Raw genomic sequence first — 19933 nt, 5'->3', positions numbered from 1 at the left:
CAGGTGGATTGTATTTATCATCATTAGTCATTTAGGTCAACATTGGATCATTCAGAGATCCTCACTGAACTTCTGGAGAGAGTTTGCTGCACTGAAAGTAAAGGGGCTGAATAATTTTGCACGCCCAATTTTTCAGTTTTTGATTTGTTAAAAAAGTTTGAAATATCCAATAAATGTCGTTCCACTTCATGATTGTGTCCCACTTGTTGTTGATTCTTCACAAAAAAATACAGTTTTATATCTTTATGTTTGAAGCCTGAAATGTGGCAAAAGGTCGCAAAGTTCAAGGGGGCCGAATACTTTCGCAAGGCACTGTATCATGTCTTGACTGTTCTTTCCTGCACAATGATGACCCTGGCCTCTCTACTGCCTATCAGCTATTCGTTTTTGTTCTTGTGGAATTATATTGAAAATCGGTGCAGATTTGAATGATTTTATGTGGTATGATTGCTAGTTAACTTATTGCAGATCCACTATTGTCACTATGTATAGAGAGCAGGATAGAGTTGACTGTATAGTAATCATGCAGAAAAGTGTAGTGCATAAGGGAAGTACCAAAACACCTTGATAGGGGAGGTGCAAGCAAACAGATGAGGAAATGTGACTATATGGAAGACATTATATAGTAAAACCTGCTAAATGGGGAATGTAAGCCAGGGAAAAAATACACCACCCTCCCCTGTGCCCAATAAAAAAAATCACACAACCCTCCCCAAAGCAAAAAAATATGTTTGACAACCCTCCCCTATTTTGGACCAACTCCCCACCCCAGTAAATTTCAAACTGTCCCTTAAGTGCTACTGCAGCTCACATGGTGGGCATGGGCGGGGCATTACAGTGAGATGGTTCTGAGTGACCTCATCATAAAGCGCTGTCCAATTACGACGTCACGTTCTCCTGGTAAGACGTTGCACTCATCAACCAATGGTTGCGTGCCACGTCATTGACTATTTCATCGCCTGACAGATTGCTATAACATGTGATGTGGTTAGCTGATACTTAAAATACCTATCCATGCGTTGTAAGATCTGGCAGGCGTCAACAATGCCTGGTCAGAGGAACGTGCCCTATATGTGCTGCAAAGCCTCCTGGGCCTGTTCGGTGTACACCTCATCCTTTCCCGCCCACGAGCTGAAGCTGTCTTCAAACTGTGCATTCCGCTGGGAGTTCCGCCTCTTGTCGCGAGAGAAGAAGCTAAACCTGAGAGATGAGAGGAAGCGAGGATGGAAAAGTACAGAGAAAAGAGAGACAAAAAAAGTGTACTTCACTACCCAGCGTCATTGTTGCCGTATGTCCTCCAGACATATTCTTTAGTCTCTCATGACTTTAGAGTTCTGTGGTTATAACTGTTAAAATACGGAGACCTGAGACGCATTTCTACACAGTGAGTTCTGAGATGAGACAAAGTGCATCATGGTTAGAGTTATATGCACAAAGCAACAGAAGCAGAGGAAAAGCAATAGTTATAAAAAATCTGTTAACGGGACAGGAAGTGAATACACACCCTATTCTGACTGGCTGATTTGATCATTCAAATCATCTTTCCATTGGACAGTGATTTAGATAGCCCCACAGTCAGCCAATCAGAATATAAACATCTACAACGGATGAGAGGGTCCATGCAGGTGCGATAACCAGGGCCCAGAGTTTTTACTGGTCAGATCACAAAGTCAGGAATAACTCCTGGCCCCACCAATACGACATACAGGGGAAGAAGGTGTTAGCTAAGACAGTGAGTGACACAGAGGCCAACCAATAACGGGGGGTCGTACAAGGGATATGAGATGTCTGATTGGCTGTAAAGTGGGGTCATCTGAAATCAAACCAGCTGCCACCATCGGCATTATGGCTGTGAAGATCCTGTCACACAGAGGTACACACACAGAGGTACACACACACACACACACACACACACACACACACACACACACACACACACACACACACACAGAAAGACAAGCGGAGATAGAGGGAGAGGGAAGAGAGGGACCACATCAAACACAGCCCATTTGATTTATTTCCTTCCTCTGTGAGATACGTTGCTACACCCAGTTTGGTGTAGATCAGAATCCAGTGTATCTGCGGGTGTGTGGTACGTACAGGCGTTTGATTCCTGACTCGGGCTGTGCGTTGGGTCGGGGCCGCGCCCTCAGTTGTTCGGGAGAAGGGGAAGGAGTAGGGGGGCCGGTCTCGTCCTCCGCCTCTTCACTGGAGAGAGAGGAAGAACAGTCATCACTCCACCATCATCATTGTCAATATTGTTGACTCCAATACTGTTAACTTTTAACTTCTTAAATTTAACCTGACAACTTGTGTTAATCTCATCTGATTAAAAAAAAACATGTTCTGTTTGTATGGTGAAAATAAATAGGGCTGCCTTTTGTAGTAGGCGATCTCCTCCTGCAGCATGAACACTTTGGCCTTGAGCTCGTTTCTCTCGTGCAGAACGTCTCTCAGCTCCTGCAGTGTGAACCGGGGCCTGTTGGGATCCTTCTGGTCCAGGCCTCCGCCCTCCTCATCACATAGCGCCTCCTAGTGAGGTACAGCCACATTACACCGTGGGACGAAGGAAGAAAGGAAAGGAAGGAATAGAGGACAGGCAGGAAGGAGGGATACCTTGGTAAAGTGTTGGAACAGAGCAGGTGTGTCCTCATCACACATCGCCTCCTAGTGGCACAGGAAGAGAACTGTAGGTCAGACACTGGGCCCTGTTCCAATACTTAAGAAATGCACCCTTCTCTCCTCCCTTCCTTCATTCCCTACAGCCAGAAGTGCACCTCAGGTTGAGATACTTCAGACTAACTCACTGCATGCAACCAACAGAGGTCAGTCATGCAGAAAACAGTCTTAAGCCACGCTGTAGCAAATGGCGTGTGAAAAAATAGGCACCAAGGACAGTCATGCTATAATCGTTACAGGCTGAGCTTGTGTTCCGAGGTCCCGTTGGTACAAACTACATACTCTGCTATTGCGTGTGTTGCAGGGACTAGTCCATGTGCTGTTACAGGGGCGTCAGAGCAGTCTATGTTTAGAGGTGACAGCTGCAGTGGTACGGTCTGCCCCAGTGGGTGTAGGGACAGTGGGTTCTCACACGCACACACAGTCTGACATAGTTGGCACAGGGATACTTGACTCACACATGCTTTGTGCCGTCATAATCAACAGTTAGGGTGCACATACTGGGGTAGTAGAACTGCAGGCAGGAGCACACACACACACACACACACACTCCCACATACACACTGTGCACGTTTATAACACACCCCGACACACACGCCGACTGTGCACATACTCCAACACAAAACCTCACTCTTCCTCTTCCTCTTCCTCTCAAACACACACCCATGTGGTAAAGTTAGGGAAAAGGGTTCACTGACTCAAGGTTGGCTGAATCAAATACACAGCCCTTGAAATGCAATCAAACTTCACAATCCCACACGCGTACAGGTGAATGAGGCAGCATCTCAACTCTGTGCTCTAGCGATAGCAGCGTCAATAGGACACTGTTTAAGGGGACAGTGTGTGGTGCAAAGGTTAGAGGTCACGGCAAACACACCATTCTGGGGGCGGCTAGCTAGCTAGCACAACAGTGTTACCCATAGCAACACTGCCTCTTCCTCTACATCCTCATCATCGTCATCCAGGGACGGGAGGCGCGGGGCCGGATCGTACCCCCCCAACATCAGCTCAGGGTGGTAGTGACTGTCTGGTTCTGGCCAGCCCACACCCTGAGCCCCCACCTCTGAGGAGCAGGGGCTACCAGGCTGTGAGGGGGAGATATTTTTTGTATTGTACCTTTATCGAGGGTTAGTCATTGTAAAAGAAAAGTGACAACATAAATGGTACTGCAGAGTACTGTGGGTGATATGTGTTCCACTTTCTGTATGAAGTCTGTGAAAAATCTGCTTTTCATTCGGCTACCAGTAAACCAGTTTGGTGTGCATGTGACTACAAAGGTCATTGCCAGGTCACTTTTAGCTGTCCTGAATTGTCTGGCTGCCTTTCTGTCTCTGTCTACATGTCTCTGGCTTGCATGCTGGTTGGCTGGCTTGCTGGCTGTGGAGGGGTAGAGAGGGGGGGGGCTATTTCTGTCCTGCCCCCCTTCCCTCCACCTCCACCTCCCACCCCTCATATGATAGCCAGGTCATGTTTTTCAAGGAGACTCCGGCTCTACAGGCTGTCAGTCAGACTGCTATAAACTGACTCAGGCTGCAAAGATTTTCTCATAGATGTGAAAAGAAAAGATAATACTCTGCCAGCGGCCGCCAGGGTTATAATGAAGCACATAGGGCTGCTGGGGGCAAGTCTCCCTGTAATAACTGTGCAGGTGAGCCTTAACTGTGTAGCTGCCAGTGTGCCTGGCTGGTTCTACCAACCTGAGCAGGTGTTGTTATTACCTGTGCGGAGGAGGGGGGCTGGGGAGGTGTTGTTATTACCTGTGCGGGGGAGGGAGGCTGGGGAGGTGTTGTTATTACCTGTGCGGGGAGGGGGGCTGGGGAGGTGTTGTTATTACCTGTGTGGGGGAGGGGGGCTGGGGAGGTGTTGTTATTACCTGTGTGGGGGAGGGGGGCTGGGGAGGTGTTGTTATTACCTGTGCGGGGAGGGGGGCTGGGGAGATGTTATTACCTGTGCGGGGGAGGGGGGCTGGGAGGTGTTGTTATTACCTGTGCGGGGGAGGGGGGCTGGGGAGATGTTATTACCTGTGTGGGGGAGGGGGGCTGGGGAGGTGTTGTTATTACCTGTGCGGGGGAGGGGGGCTGGGGATATGTTATTACCTGTGTCGGGGGAGGGGGGCTGGGGAGGTGTTATTACCTGTGTGGGGGAGGGGGGCTGGGGATATGTTATTACCTGTGTGGGGGAGGGGGGCTGGGGATATGTTATTACCTGTGCGGGGGAGGGGGGCTGGGGAGGTGTTGTTATTACCTGTGCGGGGGAGGGGGGCTGGGGAGATGTTATTACCTGTTGTGGGGAGGGGGGCTGGGGAGGTGTTGTTATTACCTGTGCGGGGTGGGGGCCTGGGGAGATGTTATTACCTGTGCGGGGGAGGGGGGCTGGGGAGGTGTTGTTATTACCTGTGCGGGGGAGGGGGGCTGGGGAGGTGTTGTTATTACCTGTGTGGCTGAGGGGGGCTGGGGAGGTGTTGTTATTACCTGTGCGGGGGCTGGGCTGGGGAGATGTTATTACCTGTGTGGGGGAGGGGGGCTGGGGATATGTTATTACCTGTGTCGGGGGAGGGGGGCTGGGGAGGTGTTATTACCTGTGTGGGGGAGGGGGGCTGGGGATATGTTATTACCTGTGCGGGGGAGGGGGGCTGGGGAGGTGTTGTTATTACCTGTGCGGGGGAGGGGGGCTGGGGAGGTGTTGTTATTACCTGTGCGGGGGAGGGGGGCTGGGGAGATGTTATTACCTGTTGTGGGGAGGGGGGCTGGGGAGGTGTTGTTATTACCTGTGCGGGGTGGGGGCCTGGGGAGATGTTATTACCTGTGCGGGGGAGGGGGGCTGGGGAGGTGTTGTTATTACCTGTGCGGGGGAGGGGGGCTGGGGAGGTGTTGTTATTACCTGTGTGGCTGAGGGGGGCTGGGGAGGTGTTGTTATTACCTGTGTGGCTGAGGGGGGCTGGGGAGGTGTTGTTATTACCTGTGTGGCTGAGGGGGGCTGGGGAGATGTTATTACCTGTGCGGGGGAGGGGGGCTGGGGAGGAGGCTCCTCTAAACCCTGAGGCGTGTCTCCTTGCAGGCGCTCCCTTAAACGTGTCACTTCCTGCCGAAGTGCTCCCATTTCCTGTACCCGTGCTTGAGCTCCCGCCTCCAGTTCCACCTTAAGATACAAATATAATAATATACTGAACAAAAATATAAAGGCAACATGTAAAGTGTTGGTTCCATGTTAAATCATCTGAAATAAAAGATAGCAGAAATTTTCCAGATGCACAAAAAGCTTATTTCTCTCAAATTTTGTGCACAAATATGTTTACGTCCCTGTTAGTGAGCCTTTCCAAGATAATCCATCCACCTGACTGGTGTGACATATCAAGAAGCTGATTACACAAGTGCATCTTGTGCTGGGGACAATAAAAGGCCACTCTAAAATGCACAGATCGTGCAATTGGCATGCTGACTGCAGGAATGTCCACCAGAGCTGTTGCATGAGAACTGATTGTTCATTTCTTGACCATAAGCCGCCTCCAACGTCATTTTAGAGAATTTGGCAGTATGTCCAACCGGTCTCACAACCGCAGACCATGTGTAACCACGCCAGCCCTCCACTTCCGCCTTCTGGGATCGTCTGAGAACAGCCACCTGGACAGCTGATGAAACTGAGGAGTATTTCTGTCTGTAATAAAGCCTTTTGGTGTGAAAAAAATCATTCTGATTGGCTGGGCCTGGCTCCCCAGTGGTTGGGGATGGCTCCAATTGTCACACCCTGGCCATAGAGAGGCTTTTTATTCTCTATTTTGGTTAGGCCAGGTTGTGACTAGGGTGGGCGTTCTATGTTCTTTTTTCTATGTTTTTGTATTTCTTTGTTTTTGGCCGGGTATGTCGTTGTCTGTCGTTGTCTCTGATTGAGAACCATACTTAGGTAGCTCTTGCCCACATGGGTTTTGTGGGTAGTTATTTTCTGTTTAGTGTGTGTTGGGGACAATAATTGTGACCACCAGTTTCGGTTGTGCCATTTGTTACTTTGTTATTTAGTGTTCAGTTATATTTATAAAATGCCGAACACGTACCACGCTGCACCTTGGTCCTCACCTTCTTCCACCAAGGTAGCTCTTGCCCACATGGGTTTTGTGGGTAGTTATTTTCTGTTTAGTGTGTGTTGGGGACAATAATTGTGACCACCAGTTTCGGTTGTGCCATTTGTTACTTTGTTATTTAGTGTTCAGTTATATTTATAAAATGCCGAACACGTACCACGCTGCACCTTGGTCCTCACCTTCTTCCACCAACAGACGTTACACCCATGGCTGCGCCCCTTCCCAGTTATGTGAAATCCATAGATTAGGTCCTAACTTGCTGACTAGACCGGACAAGCGCGCGCGTCCGCGTGTACCATCGCTCACATGTGGATTTTCTCCATCCACATCAGGACACAAAGATTGATATATCTTTTTTTTTTTTTTTACCCCTTTTTTCTCCCCAATTTTGTGGTATCCAATTGTTGTAGTAGCTACTATCTTGTCTCATTGCTACAACTCCCGTACGGGCTCGGGAGAGATGAAGGCTGAATGTCATGCGTCCTCCGATACACAACCCAACCAGCCGTAATGGTTCTTAACACAGCGCGCATCCAACCCGGAAGCCAGTCGCACCAATGTGTCGGAGGCTACACCGTGCAACGTTGGCTAGCGCGCACTGCGCCCGGCCCGCCACAGGAGTCGCTGGTGCGCGATGAGACAAGGAGATCCCTACCGACCAATCCCTCCCTAACCCGGACGACGCTAGGCCAATTGTGCGTCGCCCCACGGACCTCCCGGTCGCGGCCGGTTACGACAGAGCCTGGGCGCGAACCCAGGGACTCTGATGGCACAGCTGGCGCTGCAGTACAGCGCCCTTAACCACTGCACCACCCGGGAGGCCAAAGATTGATACATCAAAACAAACTCTGAACCAACTATATTCATTTAGGAAAAGGTCGAAGCACATGAAACATTCAAGGCAATTTAGCTAGATAGCTTGCCGTTGCCAGCTTATTTGTCCTAGGATATAAACATTGGGTTGTTATTTTACCTGAATTGCACAAGGTCCTCTACTCCGTTAATTAATCCACAGGTAAAAGGGTAAAAGTTAGTTTCTAGTAATCTCTCCACCTTCAGTCTTCTTCTTCGGACTTTATATGGAGGTTGGCAACCAACTTTAAGGTGCATTACCACCACCAACTGGACTGGAGTGTGCACCTCAGTTCATCTTTCAATCACCCACGTGGGTATATGCTCCTAAAAACCAATGAGGAAATGGGAGAGGCGGGACTTGCAGCTCGTCAAGCGTCAAAAATATAACCAAGTTCTATTTTAGCGCCTGGCTACGCAGACGTTCATTGAAGCGGGCGAGCACGTTATTTCAGTTGACTGATTTCCTTATATGAGCTTGTTAAAATTGTTGAACTTATATTCTTGTTCAGTATACATTGTTGAAGTACTTCTGAACTATTTTGTTTTTCAAATACTGTGGGTAATAAAATATGTATTACACATCCTAAGGCGCCGAACCTTCTGCTCGATGAGGGCTTTCCCCTGAGCTTCCACCACGGAGATCTTGTGGCGCAGGTCATGGTTGATCTTCATCAGACGAGACTGCTGCTGCTGGAGCTAGAGATATTGAGGGATGGAGGGGAAGGGAGGTGCGGGGAGGGAGATGGATGGATGGGTGGAAGTAAAGAGGGGGTAGAAACAAGAAGAGATGGTGGTAGAGTGAGTTGGAGAGAGAGTTAGGGGACAGGCGGAATAGAGAGGAACGTGGGGCCCAGAGAGGGAAGAAGTACAGGGGGATGTGACAGAGGGAAACAGAGGGTCAGGCCATTGATCCATCAAATCAACACACTTTAATAAATAAACAAATCCCCCCATAGTCTACAAGCAGTCCCTGACCCCTAACCCAGTCTCCCCTTGACACTGATCTAAGGTCAGTTTTGTATTCTACCTCCTAATGGTTAAGGTTGGGATTGGGGAAGGGTCAGCTGATCTTAGGTCTGTGCAAAGGGACATGTTCTACCCCAAGCAAGCACCCATCCTGCTGCCCTTACTGCCTCAACGTCCTCGTTCTTGAGCGTGAGCTCGCGGTCTTTGGCTCGGATCTCGTCTCTCTGCTTGTCCACCACCTCCTTCAGCTTCTTCATCACCTGGCGCTCCCGCTCCGACATACCTGGCAACACAGCAGAGAAAACATGGCAGAGCAGAGAGGGTTAACTCAGTATGGATGAACAATATAAATACCTGGCAGCCAAGACACAGGAGAAAGGATCCAACTTAGAACAACATGAATACTCTGTGTGAGTATGTGTATTATTTGTACACCTTTTGTACTGCACTAGAGAATAAATCAAGTGATTATGAGCACAGCAACCGAGTTCCTGTCTGTAAGCCCGACTAGCTAGGTTTAAAATAGCAAACAGTCACACATACGTACTTGATATCTCTGACACAGAAACGGCGCACCCGTGGCTGACGCACAGCCCTGAATATCAGCAATGGAGGAAGCCAGACTTTAAAACCTCAGTCAGGACTGAGCTGGTGGAGAGGGGACTTAGTGGGGACTTATGTGTGCGTGATGTGTGATTATGTAGTGTGTGTCTAGTATAGGGATGGGCATGAGTAATCGACTCAAGTACTCGAACGAACGTCAAAACTCGATCTTTAACCAAAGATCTACTTTATTTCAAATACTGTAAAAGTATTTGGTGGAATGTGCTTTGTGGCTGTCCGAATGGGTAAGTGAAATGTATCCTCCCAAAAATGTTGTCTTGAAGACAACGTTAATTTGCTTTGACTCTAGTGTTCCATTTGTACTAGTGCATTTGTAGGGTACAACGAAAAAGAAACCAAGCCAAGCATCCCACAGTTCTTCTCCCTAAATTCCCTATCCCCTCCGTGTCTTATTCACTCAATTGTGTCCAACTGATCTCTCTACACACGCGTGCTGAGAGTGCACACAAAATCCCGTAAGGTCTACACAATTAATTGCCTATAAAACTCTACAGGGCCTTCAGAAAGTACTCACACTCTGACTTTTTCCACATTTTGTGGTGTTACAGCCTGAATTTAAAATGAATTAAATCAAGATTTTTGGTCACTGGCCTACACACAATACCCAATAATGTCAGTGGAATTATGTTTTTCTATAAAAAATTAATTACAAATGAGAAGCTGAAATGTCTTGAGTCAATAAGTATTCAACCCCTTTGTTATGGCAAGCCTAAATAAGTTCAGTAAACATGTGTTTAACAAGTCACATAAGTTGCATGGACTCACTCTGTGTGCAATAATAGTGTTTAACATAATTTTTTGAATGACTACCTCATCTCTGTACCCCACACATACAATTATCTGCAAGGTCCCTCAGTCGAGCAGTGCATTTCAAACACAGATTCAACCACAAAGACCAGGGAGGTTTTCCAATGCCTCGCAAAGAAAGGAACCCATTGGTAGATGGGGGAAAAAATAAGCAGACATTGAACACCCCTTTGAGCATGGTGAAGTTATTGGATGGTGTATCAATACACCCAGTCACTACAACGATACAGGTGTCCTTCCTAACTCAGTTGCCAGAGAGGAAGGAAACCACTCAGGGATTTCACAATGAGGCCAATGGTGACTTTAAAACAGTTACAGAGTTTAATGGCTGTGATAGGAGAACTGGATGGATCAACAACAATGTAGTTACTCCACAATATTAACCAGAGTGAAAAGAAGGAATCCTGTACAGAATAAAATATTCCAAAAACATGCTGCCTGTTTGCAACAAGGAACTAAAATAATACTGCAGGAAATGTAGCAAAGCAAATAAGTGTTTGTCCTGAACAGAAAGTGTTATTGTCTGGGGCAAATCCAATACAAAAAATCCAATAATCTCAGGATAATAAAAGAAACTGAATGGAGCTAAGCACAGTCAAAATCATAGAGGAAAGCCTGCTTCAGTCTGCTTTCCACCAGACACCGGGAGATGAATTCACCTTTCAGCAATACAACAACCTAAAACACAAGGCCAAATCTACACTGGAGTTGCTTACTAAGAAATTACAACAATACTGAATGAACACTTATTTTAACTTAATATAATACATAAATAAAATCAATTTAGCCTCAAATAAATAATGAAACATGTTCAATTTGGTTTAGAAAATGGAAAAACAAAGTGTTGGAGAAGAAAGTAAAAGTGCAATATTTGCCATGTAAGAAAGCTAACGTTTAAGTTCCTTGCTCAGAACATGAGAACATATGAAAGCTGGTGGTTCCTTTTAACATGAGTCTTCAATATTCCCAGGTAAGAAGTTTTAGGTTGTAGTTATTATAGGACTATTTCTCTCTATACCATTTGTATTTCATGAATCTTTGATATTGGATGTTCTTATAGGCACTTTAGTACTGCCAGTGTAACAGTATAGCTTCCGTCCCTCTCCTCGCTCCTCCCTGGGTTCGAACCAGGAACAACGACAACAGCCACCCTCGAAGCAGCGTTACCCATGCAGAGCAATGAAACGCTAACTAGCCAGCAATTTCACTTCGGTTACACCAGCCTCATCTCGGAGTTGATATGCTTGAAGTCATAAACAGCGCAATGCTTGACGCACAACGAAGAGCTGCTGGCAAAACACACGAAAGTGCTGTTTGAATGAATGTTTACGCGCCTGCTTCTACCTACCACCGCTCAGTCAGATACTTAGATACTTGTATGCTCAGTCAGATTATACGCAACGCATGACACGCTAGATAATATCTGGTAATATCATCAACCATGTGTAGATAAATAGTGATTATAATTGATTGATTGTTTTTTATAAGATAAGTTTAATGCTAGCTAGCAATTTACCTTGGCTTACTGCATTCGCGTAACAGGCCCTTTTGGAGTGCAACGAGAGAGAGGCAGGTTGTTATTGCGTTGGACTAGTTAACTGTAAGGTTGCAAGATTAGATCCCCAGAGCTGACAAGGTGAAAATCTTTCGTTCTGCCCCTGGTCGAGGCAGTTAACCCACCATTCCTAGGCCGTCATTAAAAATAAGAATATGTTCTTAACTGACTTGCCTAGTTAAATAAAGATTAAATAAAGGTGTAAAAAAATAATTTTAAAAAGGCAAATGAATTCGACCATTCCGATTAATCGGTCGACCTCTAATTGATACACCATCCAAAGTGTAATTAATATACCATGCTCAAAGGGATGTCTGTTTTTTGGGGGGACCCATCTACCAATAGGCCCTTCTTTGTGACTCATTGGAAAACCACACTGGTCTTTGGGGTTGAAACTGTGTTTGATATTCACTGCTCGACTGAGGGACCTTACAGATAATTCTATGTGTGGGGTACAGAGATGAGGTAGTTATTCAAAAATCATGTTAAACACTATTATTGCACACAGAGTGAGCCCATACAACTTAATACGTAACATGTTAGGCACATTTTTGCTCCTGAATTTATTTAGGCTTGCCATAACAAACGGTTTGAATACTTATTGACTCAAGACATTTCAGCTTTTCACTTGTAATAAACATTTTATTAATTTGTTTTAAAAAAATTGAAAAACATAATTCCACTTTGACATTATGGGGTATTGTATGTAGGCCAGTGACATAAAAAAAAATCTCAATTTAATTCATTTTAAATTCAGGCTGTTACACAACAAAATGTTGAAAATGTCAAGGGGTGTGAATACTTTCTGAAGGCAATGTAAGTATATGGGGCAATTTAGCATTTAGGATTGGTTATCGGTAATGGCTATGATAAATTAGACATTGTTTCGCACTGTTGGCATACAGATAAATGCGCAAATATTTGTTTTCTGGTGCAGGCCTTTTGTTCTAAACATTACAGTCCTAAACAGTCAAAAATGTAAAATGTCTATCCCTAGTCTAGCAGGTGTACGAAACACTGGGTGGTCTGTCTCTGTGCTCATTCTCATGTGTGTCTGTGTGCAGGGGGACTGTAGCCCCTCTGTGACATCACGACAGAGCCAATCATGCAGTGATGAGCCTGGCTCAGCCTCAAACACAGAGAAGGCCTCCTTTGTGTGTGTGTGTGTGTGTGTGTGTGTGTGTGTTGAGAGAGTGCGAGCAAGCAACAGAGAGAGAGAGAGAGAGAGAGAGTGTATACAGTGTATATGTATGTGTAACCAACATTCTTTAAAAGAGGCAATTAAGTAATATTGTCATTGTGTGCATGTATGGGTTTAGACTGTAGGGTGTAGAGTAAAGGGTTTAGGATTCAGGGTTTAGTACCTTCGTGCCTCTGCAGGTCCTCTTCACTCATGGGGTCTTTGATGGACATGTTCGTAAGGAGTGTTTTGTTCTCTTCCTGAAGCTGAGCGATCTGAGACAACAGGTCCTGGGCCTCCCCTCTCCATACATCCTCTACCAACTCCAGCTCCTACGCACACACACAAACGCACGCACGCACACACACACACACACACACACACACACACACAAACACACAGAGTTAACAAACACACACTCCATACATCTTGTCTGCACGCACACACTCCAAACACAGACTCCTCTCCTCTCCATTCATGCCTGCTCACAGCCCCACCACAAACACATCCTTAAAATGTGGTGTTTCCACCATATTACTTTAACCAATTCAGCCCTCTCTGATCAATGGTTTGAAAGCACACAAGGAAAAGAAGCCATTTGGGCTAATATTAGGACGTGGCCACAGACATACCACTGAGCCATGATTTGTTTGAGTAATCACACTCAGAAAAAAGGGTTCCAAAAGGGTTCTTCGGCTGTCCCCATAGGAGAACCCTTTTTGGTTCCAGGTAGAACCCTTTGGGTTCCATGTAGAACCCTTTCCACAGAACCAAAAAGGGTTCTTCAAAGGGTTATCCTATATAGGGACAGCCGAATAACCCTTTTAGGTTCTAGATAGCACCTTTTTTCCTACAACATGTGCATTGGTAGGCTATACAAAAGGCATCCGTTTTGTTGTCAACCTGAACTTTTACAGTGGCTTTCTCCTGTCTGTCAATGAATGTCTTCATCCTCGTGACGTTTAAAGATAGTTGGTCTCATAGACTATACTCTGGCTTTACTGTCAGCTTTACTGTTGTTTGCATAGCCTACACACTAAAAACAAATGGTTCTATATAGTTCCAAATAAGGGTTAATTGGCTTATAACCATAGCAGAACCCTTTTTACTGCTATATGGAACCTTTGAAGGTTCTATAAAGAATTATGCTCATAAGGTTCTAAATGGAATCTGTATGGTGCTGTAAAGAACCCTTTCCTAAGGTCCTATAAAGAACCATTACAAAAACCTCTATATAGCACCAATATAGGGTTCCGCTATGCTTACAACCCTTTTTGGGGCTATATTGAACCCTTATAAATGGTTCTTTAAAGAACCTTTATGGAGAATGGTTCTATAAAGAATCTTTCTAAATCTCAAAGGATCCTTGTAGAACCATCCAGGGTTTTTCATTCTTGGTTAATAGCCATGTTAAATTGTAAAAATGCCTTCGATGTTATTATTGTGTTAATTAACAAGTTGAATCAGGTGTGCTAGCTCTGGAACGGCTGGGGGTCCCTGAGGAAAGAATTGAGAACTACTGACTTATTTGTCAACCGTTCTTAATTGACACAAGGCCATATGTGAGTCTTTCACAAGATACTGTCACTGGCCATGGTCACATATACACCCTATATTCAGCAGTATGTGGACACCCCTTCAAATGAGTGGATTCGGCTATTCCAATCACACGCGTTGCTGACAGGTGTATAAAATCGAACGCACAGCAGTGCAATCTCCATAGACAAACATTGGCAGTAGAATGGCCTTATGGAAGAGCTCAGTGACTTTCAAAGTTATAGGGTGCCACCTTTCCAACAAGTCAGTTCATCAAATGTATGCCCTGTTAGAGCTGCCCCGGTCAAGTGCTGTTATTGTGAAGTGGAAACGTCTAGGAGTAACAATGCCTCAACCGCAAAGTCGTAGGCCACACGAGCTCACAGACGGGGACCCCCCGAGTGCTGAAGCGCTCAGTTAGTTTCACACGTCCCCATGTGCTACAATCGCGTAACACAACAGATTAGATCAACTGGAGTGACACTCTCGTGCACAAAACGAGCTGTGAACAGTGCACGAGCCAAAATATTCTAACGAGCCACAGCCACTACATTTTAATTATCAATAAAGGGGAAATAACCCTTTTTTTGAACTGCTAAGAACCATTGAAGGGCTCAACAGGTTATTTGGGTTAGTATGGTTCCACATAGAACTATCACCCTTCCCAAAGAACACTTAAGGAACCCACATTTTTCTCTGGCCTACTTAACCTTCTACTGAACATTTCCAAAGCATTTATTTGAAGTTTAAGTTTAAACATATCATCTTAAGCATTTCCAGGGGCCATAACTCTACCTACATGTACATATTACCTCAACTAACCGGTGCCCCCGCACATCGACTCTGTACTGGTACCCCCCCTGTATATAGTCTCGCTATTGTTATTTTACTGCTGCTCTTTAATTATTTGTTACTTTTATTTCTTATTGTTATCTGTATTTTTGTAAACTGCATTGTTGGTTAGGGGCTCCTAAGTAAGCATTGTGGGCATGTGACTAATACAATTTTATTTGATGTAATAAACATGGCTCTCTTGCCTAAGTAACATTCATGTCGTGACACACTTTATTTGAGTCAGGAGACACATCTCAGTCAACCAATGACAGGCCAGTTTAACTCCCACCATGTCACTGTCATGAGACCAGCAACGACATTTTTATTTTTAGTGCACCTACTCTGACTGTCGCAGAGGGACATGATTAGGGTAGAGAGATATGCCTTCGTGTAAACGCGTTATAGACCTACTATGCACAGTAATGCACTAGTCAAGTGAACACTTGTGTTGTGGCCCTATATATTTTGTAAGAGCATATTTCTATCCCCAAAACATCCTAAGTGATTTTCTGCGACATAGCAGCGATACAAAGAGGTAGGCCTAATTGTAACAATATCCTCAGTCAATGAAGTGTCATTCACGTCAGAGACCAATTTTATTTGGGCATATCAGTTAGATTTTCTAAATGCTTAGTACACTTTCCAAAGTTATTGTTAAAATAATCTCATTGCATTCTTTTCATGATGGCATGACAAATGAGTTGTCTTCTCTTAAACTTTTCTATGTTTGTTACCATTATTGTCATATCTGCACCAAACATTATTTGGCCTACTGTTATCAATTATGTTTGGTTACAACTTGGCATATTATTAATCTTATCATGTATAAACTAATTATGACCTTCTTATGTTTCTTCTCTTTCTCCAGCCGGTCCATCCGGTCCAGCCGTAGTTTGTCCAGTTCCAGCCTCAACTCTTCTGTCTCCGGGCTGATGCTGTTCCTACTGACCATCACCTCCAGGATCTCCAGCACCCGCACCACTTTTGGCATGAGCCTGGACAGAGCCTCGCATCCATACTGATCAATGATCCGCTCAAACTCCTGGCCCACCACCGCGGCTATGTCATACACGTCCATAACCGTTAAATCGGCCACATTCTTCTCCAACGCTGACCCAAACTCTTCCATGGCTGACTGGGTGGGTGGGTTTGTATTCTGACTGTCCCCCCGCTCTGGCAGTTTTCCGCAGTCTCTCCCTGCTTTACCGGGCTATTATATTTCCTTCGACACAACAAACTTCGTCCCCTTGGAAAAAGTATTTACTTTTGGTTGTTCTGCAGGTTCTGTGTGTATCGTGTCCACGTCAATAAGTACAGATGCGTATCGATTGGGATTTTCTACTCGCGTCGGACATCTTGTCAGCGATTTTTGATCAATTTGATAAAATCACCCGCCTTCCCATTGCGGTTCTGCTGCGCTGTCGTTCTCTCCCGATTATGTGGTCAGATTGCAGTTTGTAATGCGCATGTCAGGAATATCAATCGGTTGAGGTCGCCACTAGGGTGAATTTGAAAAATAAATAAAAACATGACATCTCAGTCTCAGTGGTGTGAGAAGAAGATATTCAGTTGTGATATTAATTGTTCTGACAGATTTAGTGCACGTCTATGGTAATTGAAGAGCCTACAGTTAAACAGTCTATGATCCGAAGTAATGAGGGGAAAAGGACTAGACATCACATAGGCATCCTAATTAAGACCACAATATTAGAAATCAGATCAGTGTAATGCCTGGATTGTGTTAATTATACAAAGGATAACATTGACTGTGTGAAGCCACACTGAACTGCAGTATACTGTCAAATAAAAAGGCACAATATGATATAAACATGATCTTTAAACCAAAGCCATACAGATGTAGGATTTTAATTTGATCACCCTGTTACAGGACACATTTCCTGCAATACACGACATGTAAAACGTTTAGTATATTTGAGGTTTAAACAGGCTTCTGAAGTTTGTAATTTCCACTTAAAAATGTCAGACTTGATTTTCCCATACGAAAAATGTACCAACCCCTACAAAAATGTCCATTAATTAAAATCCACATAACGATTTATATTTCCTGTTGCTGCAACATTATTTTCCTGCTGTAGCAAACTGGATCAAATTAAGATCCTACATCTGTAATAGTCAACCAAATCCATACATTGGTTTTATACGTAAACATACAATTCAATTAGGCTATAAGGCCTAATTCACAGATAAAACTATAAAATACAGACAGACAAACATACAGAAAATTAGGTTAACAACGCTTGTTTTCTTTAATTGAGTGAGTTAGTTCGGAGAAGGAGGAGAAAGAGGAGGAGGAGGAATTAGAGAGGAGGGGAATGAGAAAAAAAGAGGAGAGGGAAACAAACACCAAGGTGCAATGGGAGGGGTTATGACATGGCTGCACGCTGGAACAAAGTGTTACTTTCCTCGTGAAGCTCAAAGCAGTCAGCTCAGTTGCACAAAGTCTCTGGTCTAGTTGAGTTTCCTTACACCTAAAAACAACATACTCAGGTAAGTGGAAAGACAGAATGGCCTGGGTTGGTGAAACTCAGAAGAAAATAGAAGAAATGCAATGAGCTTTTCCAGTTTTAATGTTTCCATTGAGGGATAGTTTAGTTGATTTGGTCATAAATCAGCCTGTGAAGATATAGCTCACCACTACATTTGATATTAGTGCATACTTGAACACTGCATGAGAATGTGTGACTTGAGGCAATATCATTTGTTGAAGTACAGTACTTCATGTACTTAGTGTGTAGACATTATTTGCTCTGTAAACTGGAATACCAAGTGTCCACATACTGTAGGTTTTTACTGTAAAAATTCAGATTAGATATAATTTCTAGAACTCATCATAGTCTATAAGATATGCACATGGGCGCTGTTACTGTTGCATTGGAGGAGAAGTTTGAGGCCCTAAAGTACTGGTGGCATGCCCCTCTCTTCCTGCAGTCCATATGAAAAAAAGACTATAGTATACTATATAAAGTGTAGTATTTACTATAGCAATTACTGTAGTTAATTTTTGCAGATAATACTGTATTATTTACTATAGTGTTTTTGTTTAATTATATTTGACAATCTACTAGACAAATACTAAAAGGGCAAATGTCCCATAACCTGTATTTACTATAGCAATTACTGTAGTTAATTTTTGCAGATATTACTGTATTATTTACTATATTGTTTTTGTTGAATTATATTTGACAATCTACTGGACAAATAGTAAAAGAGCAAATTTCCCATAACCTGTAGGCAGGTAGGACTGGAGTGTGAATGGGTAGTTCAGTGCTTCTGCTTTTTCTATGACCTGTGGGGAGCACAATATGGTCTATACTTGGTATGTAGGTTTCTCACTCCTGGGTGGCACAAATTAAGATATGGGGGATGAGAATGGATGTAGTATATGCAAATTAAATACTTCAGCATTACTATAGTTAAAAAACTGTAGTGTTTTTGCATACATTACTGTAGTATTTACTACAGTGTTTATTTGCGCATAATACTGTAGTATTTACTATAGTTATCTACAGTATACTACAACATTCTAAAGTAAGCACTACATAATCAAAGGATATTACCCTGCGGTACCCAATTGATGCCCCTGCTCGCCTTGTGATGATAACAACACTGAAGCTTTTTCTAAAATGTTTTATGGACTTTGGAGAACGCAGTGGAAGGGATCTTAGACCATTCCTCCATACATAATCTTTCCAGATCCTTGATAGCCTTCATCTGCACTTATGGACTGGCCTCTTCAATTCAAACCACAGGTTTTCAATGGGGTTCAAGTCCGGAGACTGAGATGGCCATTGAAAATATTGATTTTGTGCTCAATTCACCATTTCTTTGTGGATTTGATGTGTGCTTGGGGCTATTAGAAAAGCTTGTGGTCATCCGCACATCCTTAAAAAACATAGGTGCTGAGCTAATAAATAATACTAGTGAAGAACAAGAAGGCCTGCACACTCTTTAAGCTCCCAATTTATTGAATGACTACGTTTTGATCCGAAACGGATCTTCGTCAGGTCCAACAAACAAACGGAGTGCTCACTTCCCCAAAATATACCCATTTCACCTAGCATGAGCATTACGCAGATGACGCCTGGAAACAATTAAATTCACCTTTGTGCGTAATCAATCATAATTCATCTCAGAGGGACATGTGTCTCATAAAGGAATATATACATACAAATGGGTCCAAGTTAAAAACCTAGGCAACAGTAAAAAAAATATTATGTTGGAAACTGCTGGGATACCCACCCATATGGCTGTAGATATAATACCAGGGACCCATTTCAAAAACAACTTGTGTATCTCTAATAATTTGATAGCAATGAGATGGGCACATGTAGTAGTTACAGAATCTAATATATATGTTTATATGGATCGAAACGTAGTCAATAAAGCGGTGAATTGGAAGTTTAAAGAGTGTGCGGGCCATCTTGTTCTTTGCTTGGGGTTATTGTCTTGCTGGAAGATTCACTTTCGGCCAAGGTTCAGCCTCCTGGCAAACATGTTTTTGGCCAATTTAGTCCTGGTACTTGGTAAAGTTCATGATACTGTTGACCTTAACAAGGGCCCCAGGACCAGTGGAAACAAAACAGCCCCATAACATCAAAGATCCATCACCATATTTTACAGTAGGAAGTAGGTATTTCCTGCATATGCATTGTTCTTTTGAAGGCCAAACCCACCATTAGTGTGTGGCCAAAGAGCTCTATTTTCATGTAATCTGATCATAGCACTGCCTGGAGTTTGTTAAACGTCATTGGCCCTTGGATTGATTGGAACCAGTGCTATGGTCATATGGCACGAAAATAAA

At 44.1% G+C, this 19933-nt stretch overlaps 1 protein-coding gene and 1 long non-coding RNA gene across 9 annotated transcripts; one reads left to right on the top strand and one right to left on the bottom strand.

The window, feature by feature from the left end:
- Positions 1–384: 384 nt before the first annotated feature.
- LOC110523848 (RILP-like protein 1) lies at positions 385–16563 on the bottom strand. 8 transcript variants are annotated; one of them, XM_021602908.3, is made up of 11 exons: positions 15953–16552; positions 12926–13073; positions 8740–8858; positions 8207–8305; positions 5674–5817; positions 3597–3764; positions 2617–2667; positions 2378–2532; positions 2101–2208; positions 1773–1860; positions 385–1200 (listed from the first exon to the last, which is right to left on the bottom strand). In XM_021602908.3, exons 1-11 carry the CDS (start codon positions 16238–16240, stop codon positions 1195–1197), a joined length of 1374 nt encoding a protein of 457 aa, XP_021458583.2. In that variant the 5' UTR covers positions 16241–16552; the 3' UTR covers positions 385–1194. The 8 variants fall into 8 exon arrangements, with proteins under 8 accessions (XP_021458583.2, XP_021458582.2, XP_090090976.1 ...); XM_021602907.3 differs by lacking the exon at positions 1773–1860 and having other exon boundaries at positions 15953–16556; XM_090234850.1 differs by lacking the exon at positions 2617–2667.
- LOC149983280 (uncharacterized) lies at positions 15430–16653 on the top strand. Its single transcript, XR_016496055.1, has 2 exons — positions 15430–15646; positions 15980–16653. It is a non-coding gene; the product is annotated as an uncharacterized LOC149983280 (long non-coding RNA).
- Positions 16654–19933: the final 3280 nt, after the last annotated feature.

This window comes from Oncorhynchus mykiss, chromosome 5 (genome assembly GCF_057628025.1).
Source record: "Oncorhynchus mykiss isolate SJ-2025 chromosome 5, ASM5762802v1, whole genome shotgun sequence".
NCBI lineage: Eukaryota > Metazoa > Chordata > Actinopteri > Salmoniformes > Salmonidae > Oncorhynchus > Oncorhynchus mykiss.
This window is presented reverse-complemented; position numbering and strand designations above follow the sequence as displayed.